This window comes from Pocillopora verrucosa, chromosome 6 (assembly GCF_036669915.1).
Source record: "Pocillopora verrucosa isolate sample1 chromosome 6, ASM3666991v2, whole genome shotgun sequence".
NCBI lineage: Eukaryota > Metazoa > Cnidaria > Anthozoa > Scleractinia > Pocilloporidae > Pocillopora > Pocillopora verrucosa.
The window spans coordinates 13,157,088-13,169,189 of NC_089317.1; the positions used below are offsets into that span (position 1 = coordinate 13,157,088).

Sequence of the window (12,102 nt, forward strand, 5' to 3'; positions counted from 1 at the left end):
CTTCGGTCTTCGGTCTTCGGTCTTCGGTCTTCGGTCTTCGGTCTTCGGTCTTCGGTCTTCGGTCTTCGGTCTTCGGTCTTCGGTCTTCGGTCTTCGGTCTTCGGTCTTCGGTCTTCGGTCTTCGGTCTTCGGTCTTCGGTCTTCGGTCTTCGGTCTTCGGTCTTCGGTCTTCGGTCTTCGGTCTTCGGTCTTCGGTCTTCGGTCTTCGGTCTTCGGTCTTCGGTCTTCGGTCTTCGGTCTTCGGTCTTCGGTCTTCGGTCTTCGGTCTTCGGTCTTCGGTCTTCGGTCTTCGGTCTTCGGTCTTCGGTCTTCGGTCTTCGGTCTTCGGTCTTCGGTCTTCGGTCTTCGGTCTTCGGTCTTCGGTCTTCGGTCTTCGGTCTTCGGTCTTCGGTCTTCGGTCTTCGGTCTTCGGTCTTCGGTCTTCGGTTTGGAGACACTCACTACGATCGACAAGTTCACGAAGGATGATAGTGACACTCGGTCCCAGTCTCAAAACGAAGAGGGGCTTCCTCTTCTATCCCTTCAAGGGACTTCCGTAAGATTTCATGAGGCACGACCTTCCTCATTGAAGCATCAGCGAAAGTCTGATAAGATGGTGTCTTTCCGTGATTTTGAAATCTACTTACTCTTTCTTCTACTGGTAAAGTTTAACGGGTCAGGTACGTGTGAAATTTATTCTCCCGTACAAAGGATTTTACTGTGCTTTTTACCGTGTGCCATTTTAAGCTTAGACACCAAAAACGCCGACCCTTTATTTCTGACCGTGATGTTTGTCAAAATGATTTCCGAACTCCAAGGAGGCTTTTAGCAGTTTTTGTATTTCAGATTTAAGATATGTTGTTGGGATTTCAATCACGTGATAAATGAAGTCTGAATAACTATGATGCGATAGAAATCAAGAGCAAAGGATTTTATGCTTCAAGTGTAACAATACTGTACGTTCAGAATATAACATCAAAATTGAAACTGAGAGGTGCACTATTTTCTTGATTAGTGTGAGTCGTATTCTTAGCCGTGAGAAAAGTTACTGCTTTGTCAGATGGCTTTTCACTATAAACATGATGGCCATGCAAACCCAGGAAAGAGTTGTCGTACCTAAACTCTTCCTTGGCATCCATCACTTATCATTGGGAAGAGCTGTTAACAATTTTTCCACTCATTATTGGTTCAAAGAATGACCTCAGCTGCTAGCTAATATAAGTTGAGTGTGAGTTTTCCTCCAGGCAGCAATCTTGTAAAGAAATTACATAATGCACTTGGATGGATAATTGAGCATTATTTGCTCAATTACCTACATGTATGATATGTCTACTGACTTGACCAGTTTTTAGCATTATGTACATAATGGTTGTGGTATCCCACGCCGGTAGTCTTGGGCTACTTATTTTTGTTGTATATTTAGAAAAAGGGAAAGTTTTACTAGGACCAAAATTTTTGAAATGCATGTGTATACATGTCGGCTTACACCCATCCTAGCTAAATTTGAAAAAAAAATTGATTTGTAATAGACTTCACAAATTCTGATAGGTTGGATGGTTTTTCTCACAAGTGAGAAATGAGCATCTGACCAATCACAAGTTGAAGGTGAAATTTTTGACCAGTAAAACCAATAACATGGGTTTTTTTACCCTTGTGGTGTGGGGGCTTGCCAAAGTGAATGAAAGTGAATGTCAACAATGTTTGCTGGTTGCCTACAACTGTAGAATCATGACTTTAGGGTTAAAAACAAGTAGTCAGTGGTTTTTTTAAACAAATTAAATTAATTAATGAAGATAATGTCAGAGAAACTTGGATTTTAAGAAAATTGGTGAAAATCACTCTGATTTCACCTCACACAAACTGATCACAATCTTCATCAAAATTTTTGCTTTGATCAATTCCTGACATTTACAATCCAAGGAACTAAAGAGTATTCTCCTCCAAAATGGTAAAAAAGACTTAAATTTCCAGGTTCTGTCTCTGATAAGAAAGTATTACAGTCCTCCTTTGTCATTTCATTTGTGCTTATGTGAATGACCAAAAATTTATGTTTCAAATTGGCACTATAATTCCCATGGCATTAACAAACATTTTTCAATCTTTTAATTTATTCCTCGTTTTTGTCTTTACTTTGCTCCCAGCAGTAATCGTGAATGTTGCTCCATTTTCTGCATATAAAACATACACAACCTGCAATTCCTTACATTACTTAAAGTTTGCATGTACAATTTTTATAGAAAAAAACTTGCCTGTTCCCCGCTCATTGTTTTAATCTACACATCTTGTGAATATAAATCACATGCACTCATTGAATATGAACCATCTATATTTTCTACATTTCCCAACCATATTTAACCAATTTCAGAACTCTATTTTTTATTTTTCATGAAAGCTGCTTTGTTTATTTAAATTATTTTCTAATAGTCTACCACAGCAAAGTGGGAAGTCATTTTGTTGTCATGCAATGTTTCAAGCCGAGGTGAATGGCTGGTGGCTAACCACCAGTGAGCTTGGCAATCAATTTCTACAAAGCACTTAAACAAATCCACCATAATTTTCCATTGTGTATTTAAAAAATAGATTCCATGTTGTTCTGCATCTGTTCAGTAATAGATCACATGTCAGAATATGGTAAGTAAAAAAAAAAGGGGCACATATAACAGCTAAGCTTGTTCCAGGCATTCAGTTATGAAAATGGAGCAAACTAGATGCAACAGTAGCGGGGGAGTGAGAAAGCAAGGGAAATGACAGCAATATTCACTAGTGTTCTATGTTTTACTCACTGAATGCCTAGAACAAGTTAGGCGCAGATGAGTGTGTCACTGATGTTCTTCGCATGTTCTGACGTCCTCTGTGATTAACAACAGAGCCACAGCAACATGGAATCTTTCTGTTTTATTGATGAAGAAGCAAAATTTATCAATGGTGATGTCACTAATGGATTTGTCCTCCACTAGATCATAAGTACATGAAAGAACCAATCAAAATGCATGTAGAATTCAGCTTATTATATAAAACCTTATCAATTATAGAAATGAGGTCAAAGATATTCAAAGCTAAAGGAGGAGCAGCTGTGTGATTTCAAAACAGTTTTGAACATTGTTGACATCCTTTCTATGGCCAAGGTTCTAGACAGTAGAAATTTGTGGTTGATATCTTTTTTATAATAACATTGGAATTTTTATGTCAGCTTTAAATGTGCTGAAGTTTCTGGATAATCATGCGCATGTGACAAGATTGATCATTGCATTGTTGTTTTTGCTGTTGTTGTTGTTTTAACTTGTGTTATGTGATGACTTCGATGATTAAATACCAGTATAATAATTGTTCAGGTAATTATAGAGATGCGCATGCTCTTATTGGTCAAGGATTGCATCATATCTCCCTATAATCACCATGTGCGGGTGATTATAGTGAGAGCACTAAATTTCAAAATGGCTGCCCTGCATTTTGTCAAATGTTTGTGAGGAAGTAATAAAAGCAATAGTAGAAAATTAAACTTTGAAGAGCATGAAAGATATTAAAAGATACAAAGGGATGAAGTTTTTGCTGATTGAATTCAAAAAACCTCTTAAAACTGTTGGCTCATCTTGATACAAGTAATCAACACAATTGTAACAAAATTTGGGCAATCCTTTCTTTATTAACAGAATTTATAACAGAATTTGAAAGCAGCTGAGCAATTACTGTATACTTAAACAATTATTACACAAACCAAATGCATTAAACTTGTGTCTCTCACATTTCTGAGATCTAGAAAAAGTAAACAGTATGGAATAAATTTGCACAAATCTTTATATGCAGGGCTGAAAGTGCATGGCTAGCTAACCCGACTTTTGGAAACAACAGTGATACTTTTACTTGACATGTGACACAACACTCCTAAAAGGAGACAAGAAATATGCATAGGTTGGATAATGATAAGTAGAACGTCAGAATGTTGATGACACAAAGGTACAAAAAAAGTCAAATTTTCATCTTTCCCCTGTATAATGCTTTACAATGCAGTGAAAGAAAAATCTGATTTTTCCAGGTAGAAATTAAGGGTTGAAAGGTTAGTTAATTTACCATTCAATGCTATCAAAGCACACTTGGTTGCTGTTTTGTATTTTTTGTGACAGCTGCTTTGTTTATTGAAATTATTTTCGCCTAGCTTAACACAGCAAAGCAGGAAGCCATTTTCTTGTGGCTATATAACCACCAGTGAGCTTGGCAATCAATTTATACAAAAGCATGTAAAGAAATCCACCACAATTTTCCATTGTCTGTTTAACAAATAGATTTAATATTGCTGTTCATCTGTTCAGTAATAGATCACATGTGATGTCAGAATATGGTAAGAACAAAAAAGTGGCACATGAGATCAGCTTAGCTTGTTAGCTTTTCAGTTATTAAAACAGAGCAAAATAGCAAACGGCGCAACAGAACTGTTTACTATTGTACTATTTTTTACTAACTAAATGCACAGAGCAAGCTAAGTGCAGTTGAGTGTGTAACTGATGTTCTTGGTACATTTTGACATCCTCTGTGATTAATAACTGTGTACAGAGCCTCAGCAACATGGAATCTATTTGTTTTATTCAGTGAAGAAGCAAAAATTATTGTTGTTACTTCTTACACTTAAAGTGCCTTTATGGTGGACTCTATTTAAGCCCTTCTTCTTAAATATAATCCTTATGTATGTATAATTAAAGGGCTGAGAATTGTATGTTTATGGTTGTCTATTTTAGGGGGTGTGGATGTGAAATTCACTCAGGAACCTTCTGATCCAAGCTACTTCAACAATGGTAGTGATGCCAACCTGGTGTGGAACTATGCTGGTCCACATAATAAAATTAGAGGCATTGCCTACAGTGTTCTGGTGAATGGTAAATTTGAAATGATGATTTTTAACAACAGCCGTGGTGTGCAAGAACATCCTAATATTCCTTCATCGTACAAAGGAAGAGTTAAAATTGAAGGAAGAGCTACCCTGATTATCAAGAACATCAGCCCTAGAGACAATACCAAATTTAGATGTCTAATATCGAAAAACCCTGCAGGGGAGATTAAAAGCTCAGTTAAGCTTATTGTGGCAGGTACGTGACCATTAATAATCAAACACAAACCAAATGCACTCAACTCATGTCTCTCATATTTCTGAGATCTGGTGAAAGTAAACAATAGCATAAATTTGTGTAAACCTTTATATGCAGGGCTGAAATTGGCTAGCTAACCCAACTTTTGAGAACACTTAAGTGCTACCTTTACTTGTGACACCACACTCCTAAAAGGATACAAGAAATTCTACCTTTTAATTTGCTGTTTCTCATCAGTAAGAACTCAAAGAGTTATGGCTTTATGCTTCTTGCACCAACTACTGGGTTGCTCTATGATGCATAGATATATGAGTGCTGAGATTTTCTCTCAGCAAAGTTTTGAACTAAAAATGGTCAGACAAAACTATAAACATGCAACTGGTTGTACAATTTTGCTAGATCAAAATATTGCACGACCAATCACAGGCAGCTGGTACAAAAAAAAATTATGTGGCTTTTGTAGCCTTTTAGAGTGACTTGCCAAAGGGAGTGAAAGTTGGCATCGCATTGTTTGCTGCTTTCTGAGGATTATGATCTTCAAGGTTTACAGATATAAATTTAGTCAACAGAATGGTGACTTCCTCAAGTAATTATCTGACACCAAGGTGCAAGGCAAGACTTGAAAGATTTGAGCAATAGAGCAAAATTTCCTTTAAGTTATGAAAGCAATAAACCATCACAGTCTATAATCCAAGCTCTTTATGCTGATTAAAAGAAGCTGAGCTTGTAAACAGAAAATAATTTCAATGATGATTAATGTGGCCAGGTAGGAATGCTATTCTTAGCAGATGTTGTTACTTGATGCTTCCTCTTTACCCTCTTGATTGAGATACATACGGACCTAATGGAAACCTAAAATTGCAAGTACTGTAAATATACTTAAGAATACTTGAATCTCAATGGATTGGTCATTTAAGTCATAAATGTGACTTCTTGTTCCTTAAAAGCAATGAGAATTACAGCTGTGAAATGGAAAACAAACTTTCTGAATGAATTGAAGCTTTGTGACATGTGATCAAATCCACCCCCTGTTGTAAATCATTTTCAAGGTTTGATATATCTGCAAAGTATTGTCTAACTTTTTATTTCAAGAATTAAAAACATATGGAAAAAGAAAAATTTGCCAATATTGGATTTGCGATTGTGGAAAGCCATTTGCAATAAAAAAGAACCCAAAAAGGCCTCCAGAAGATGTGATGGGTAGTCTCTCTCCTTTCATCTCTACCAAAATGCTGGTTGTCTGTTTACATGTCTGTCTGTTGTCTGTTTACCCTTGGACAAAAGGTGTGACATAAAGAATGCAGTCTATTATGAAACAAGGTATTGTTGTGGAGAAGTGTCTGCTAACCCAATATCCAAGATGTCCCATGCACTGTCAATAGTTTTGCAGGGTTTGACTTAGGGGTAATTGTGAAGAAGAGCTCCCCAAAAAACCTGTCGGCCGACTGTCGGTCAACTGTCGGCCGACAGGTTACCGACAGTCTACCGACAGCTAACCAACAGGTTACAAAAAATTCCAATACAATGACTAACATCCTCAGAACTAAAGATCATAATCCTTACATTATATGAACTAACACCAATATGCCACTTAAAAACCTGATTTTCATGAATGTAGTGTCTAAAAATTATGATAAAGAAGGTGTTCAAATTGGTTTAATGAACCAGACTCTCTAATGTTACAGGGTAAGCTATTCCAAACGGTTGAGCCGCTATAACTAAAACTATTTTTCAGGTAGTTAGTTCTTGGAAATTGGACAACAAGTTTGTTTACTGAGCCCCACATAGAATAGTTTGATTCGTTTCACTCTATAAATTTAGACGTGAGATATTCGGGAACCAGATGGTAGAAAGACTTGCAAACCATTAAGGTGTTCTGAATTTGACATTGAGATTTTAAGTCTTTTCAGCTGAGTTTGTGAGACAAGGAATCAACATCTACATCATAGTTTGATGAAGTTATTACGTGTGCAGCACGGTTTTGTAGTTTTTTTAGCTTGTTTATAATAATTTATAGATAATTTTTTGCCACAATTACCCCAGACTAGGCTACAGTAATCAAAGTGAGATTGAAGTAGTGAGTTCTAGGTATTGAGTAGGGTGGATTGAGGCACAAATGGCTTAACTTGCTTGAAGTCTCCAATAGCAGTAGCCATCCTTTTACAAAGTTTATCAATGTGGGAATGCCACATTAAATTTTCATCTATTTATATTCCAAGGGATTTCACAGAGGAAACTTGTCCAATTGGAACATTATCTATGGAAAGTTTGATTGTATCAGATAGAGTACTTAATCTTTGCCTAGAACAGATCAACATAAATTCAGTTTTTCTAGCATTCAAGGTAAGTCTGTTAGACACAAGCCATTTGCCTAGCTTTTCAAGGTTGTGAGATAGACTAGACTGGATCAAATGTAAATCAGAGCAAGCATAAGTGATGTGGGTGTCATCAGCATACATTCTAAGTACAACAATAGACAGTTAGGAAAATGGTTAATATAAATTAGAGGTAAAAGAGGGCCAAGGATCATTCCCTGTGGCACACCACATTTAAGATTGGTGAAGTCAGAGAGACAATCATTAACTGAGCACTGTTGTGAGTGATTCCTCAAATATGATTTAAACCAATCAAGAGTTTTCCTTGAATACCACATCGGTTCATTTTAGTGAGTATTACCTCATGATCAACAGTGTTGAATCCCTCTTTTAAGTTGAGAAACACCACAGCATTGTTGTAGCCATGATTGATATTAAATGCCCAAATGTCAGTGGCTTCAATTAAGAAGAGCAGTAACAGTTGAGTGTAAAGACCTGAAACCAGATTGTGGTTTAGAGATGATTTCTTCACTTTTTTGAGGTTCATAAACTGATCATACATAATCCTTTCAAACACTTTGGTGACTATGGAAATGACTGAGATAGGTCAGTAGTTGTTTTTATGTTGGTATCATTTAGCTCAGTAGAGTGCTTAAATTTGGCATACATCGTAAGGTTTCCACTATTTTACTGCTGATGTCATTGATGACATCAGGGGGAGGGAGGTTTTTTTTTTTTCAGCTTTTTGCTTCTTCGGTAGGTTTCTTTATTTCCTCATCCTATAGCTATTTCCTGTCCCAGATTCCAAGTTCAAGTGACTCTAAATATAGAAAAAAAATGTGTATTCCTGGCCAACTTAAATGTTAATTGAAGTATTTTAGGTGTTAAACAACCACTGCATTTCACTTACTTTTGGGACATGATGCATCTCAAAGCCTTTTAGTGCTTAACACTTTGAATATTTTGGCCCATAGAGATAGCCCCCAGCTTGATGTTGTCCCTGTTAACTCTGGAAGATTCTAGTCAGTTAAGATGTCTATTATGGACTCAGGAAAAACCCGATAGCTCCATTCAATTTTAAAAATCTTAGAGGAGGCAGCTGTTTGCACACATTTATAAGACCAAACACATGATAATGGTCTTCCCACTTAATGCAGCCTGTAATATCTAGCGCTGAGGGTGTTTAGCTGTCACTATATCTGATTGAAAGGCCGGTGTATCCTTTAATTATAATTTTGTGTAGGATCAGCTCATTTTGCTTGAGAACTGCATGTTTGTATGCAAGCTACATGTTTTGGATTGTGGGGTGGATCAAGTTAGCGTACACTAACACAATGAAACTGGTTCTGCTATGTAACTCTCTTAAGGCTCCTGAACCCGACAGATTTCTGGGGATGTTTCAGAGCTAGCACCTCTAAGTCTCAAGTATAGACCATTATAAATCTAAACAAAAGTACACAGAATTCTATAATAGTTTCTGGTTTCTTTTATAATATAAACTCCTAGCAAGATTTTGTAATAATTATTGTTACCTAGATGACAAGCTACATCTGGACCCACTAAAATTCTTTTATTGTTAAGTAACCATTGATCACATACACTTAATATTACTAAGGATATCTTTGTTACAACTTCAGTTAGAAGCTCTCCAAATTGGAACCTCTTAAAAACTATACAAAGTTTAATAGGGCCTAAAATCATCAAGTGGGAACATGGAAATATTTTAAGATGCGCAAGTAGTATTATCCACCTTTAGATGTTGGAACTTTTCAGGCAAGCCACTCCATTTTTAAAGAAAATCAAATTTTTTCTTGTGTCTTTAAATTAGATTTTCCTCCTTTCACCAATACTCTCAGGTACTCTGGCTAGCAAGTTATTTTTTGCATTTCTTACTCAAAACCTCTAGTCTGCAACAAGAATATTACTTCCAGTACAAAGATGAATCACGTAGCTATTTTTGGTGTTGCCTCTCCACTTTCTACCTCTGCAATTCCTTTCCCATCATCTTCTGTAGTTTCTTAATAAACATCAGCATCTCTTAATGGTCAGGAAGATAGTTCTTTGGTAATGTCAAACAAGCTCAAATCTTGTGCTACTTATTACCAGGAACTACTTAATGGGAATTTAAGCCACCTTCTTGCTCTCAAGTATTTCCCACCCAATGTTCTGGGTACTGCCTGTTTTGCATTTTCACCAAAACTAAGACTGGACCATGTTGTATAAACATTTCATCAGCCTGTTTGCCTCATATCAGCTATGGCTGATTTCACTTTAGTTTTAAGGACCAACCTAAATTATCTTGCCATAAGTTTTGGGAACACTTTTTTGCAATCTCCTCTTTAGGGGAGTAAAGTGTGTTCGTAGAGCTCTGATGAAATGACTCTGCCTCATTGTAAATATAATGCCTGCGACAGGTTGAGGATGTTTTTAATTTGCTGAGTGATAACTCTCTATTGGGAAGTAGCAAAATGTTTCAGCACAAGTTGTTAACAGTGGTCTCTGTACAATCTATTCTTAATGCAGGAAATAAGTTAACGGTTTATTTTTGGGTATGATTCTTCAAAATGCAAAGGAAAAGTCAGAAACTCTCCCTTCTGCAAACTCCCTTAGTTTGCAGAACAATCATGATGAGCAATCAAGTTATGTAATGTTTGATAAAAGAACAATCAATACAAGGAGTTTAGTAAGTTCTCCTTTTAACTTTAGGTAATGGCAAGCAGCATTCAGCATGCCACTGGTGTATTCTTTTTATCCCAAAGAATTCATGGTTTCTCTTTCATCAAAATTTCAATTCTCTGCGTTGGGGATGCTTTAGTAGATCCTCTTTCAGGCTAAGTTCCAAGTGAGGTGTGGCTTGATTGGCTCTGTTCCTATTTGTTTGTGCAGCAGCAAAAGTTTTATCAAGAAAATTGGCAGTAGCTTTAAAGCCAGGGTCCTTAGTTTAATGAGTGACTTCCTGAATTATCCCATAATTCCCTAGGTTGGTTGTTGGAGACCAATTGCTGGATACTTTTGATTATCTTATTGTAACTGGGTAAATTTTAGGACTCAGTCCAAGTAAGATTTGCTACACCATATGAGGAATGATATAATTTCTTTTACCTTTCAGAGGCATTACTTATAAACCTCTCTTTAGGAGGAAAATATTTCATTGAAGGATCCAATGCCACCATAACCTGTAAAGCTTCTGGGAAACCACCACCATATGTAGCATGGATTAGAAATGGAGTACAGAAAAGTTCAGGGAAGGAAGCTGCATCTTTGGAGTTCAATAATATAAACAGAACAGATGCAGGACAATATACATGTCAAGCCAATAACTCAATGGAAGTCACCTCCATTAACACAACAATTTTAGTTCACTGTAAGAATATTTTAACCTTAATTTTCTATATCTGAATTTAATTATAGTTTACAGTGCGACTCCTGTTATTAGGGTCAGTTACACAAAACTGACGAATCTGTCCAAAAGTGCAAGAAAACTGAATTCCACATCAAATCCTTTTTGGCTTTGTATGCATTGGTCCTAATTAAGTACTGGTTGGGACACTTGAATTTCAGTGAAATAATTACTCACATTATTTTGCTTAGGAGGACATGAAAATGCTTTTACCAAGTTGTTGCTTCAGTTGGATTGTGTTAAACTCAGAAAATGGCTTAAGGCCATTTCTGAGTCATTATGACAACCCAAAATTCACTCCATTTGACTATAGTGCACAAGGCTAGTGCAAAGGGCCTTGGTTGAAGATTGATGGAAATCTGAGAACTGGCCAAAATTCCAAGTGTCAGCTGATAAATTGCACATTTCAGTGTTTTATTGATAGCTGAGATAAGTGGATAAAAGCAAAAAAGTGGCTAAAACTAAAACCACATGCTTAAGATTTGTGCACATATTTGCATGTGTGGCATTCAAAAAGATATACTATTTAGGGGCAAGAATCTATTTTATAATTCATAATTTGAAGGCCTTGCCACCTTATACTAAATACTTGAGTGCTAAATGATACAAAAGTGATGGACTACTACTGAGTGATTACAACCTTCACTTTTTTCCATCTAAAAACTGAGAAAGGAAAGACAAATGCTGTGCTTTGATAGTTGATTTCCGTGACTTTCTGGCTTGGGAGGTAGTTTGTAGAGTTGAATTTAGAATTAGTTATGAGTTAAGAAGGCATTTTTGTATGTCACCTTTTCAATTCATGGAAACAAGGCACAGCCATTTAACCACTGGTAATGCCAAAACTATTCACTTGTTATGACAGAAACCTTCAGTTATAGTTACATCTCAACAACATTTATCCCAATCATGCTCAGGATGTGCAAATTGAGGTCATGTGACCTACCATATGACCCTGGAGGAGTCGAAATAGCTCCCAGGTAAAAATATAAGGTGGGATCCTGCCAATCCCACCTGGGATCCCAGGTGTGTCCCAGGTGGGATCCCACCTTAAATTCCTAATAGCATCCCGCCAATCCCACCTGGGATCCCAGGTGTGTCCCAGGTGAGATCCCACTTGGGATTATGGAACATCCTGCATGGGATCCCACATGGGATCCCACCAATTGAAGTTGGGATCCTACCTTAAATTCCTAATAGCATCCCACCTGGGAAAGCACATCCCAGACGGGATTAAACCCAGAATCCCACCAATCCCTCCTGGGATCCTGCCTTAAATTTCAGATAGTTTCCCACCCAGGAAATCACATCTCAGGCAGGATTGCACTTGGGA

At 37.0% G+C, this 12,102-nt stretch overlaps 1 protein-coding gene across 1 annotated transcript in view; it reads left to right on the forward strand.

Moving 5' to 3' along the window:
- The first annotated feature begins 526 nt into the window (after positions 1-526).
- Positions 527-12,102, forward strand: part of LOC131781086 (uncharacterized) — a 30,145-nt gene continuing 18,569 nt past the window's right edge. The window contains exons 1-3 of the mRNA XM_066168470.1: positions 527-659; positions 4,710-5,057; positions 10,482-10,736. Of these exons, the coding sequence (XP_066024567.1) occupies positions 593-659; positions 4,710-5,057; positions 10,482-10,736 (670 nt within the window). The 5' untranslated portion in view covers positions 527-592. The remainder of the gene's footprint in view (positions 660-4,709; positions 5,058-10,481; positions 10,737-12,102) is intronic.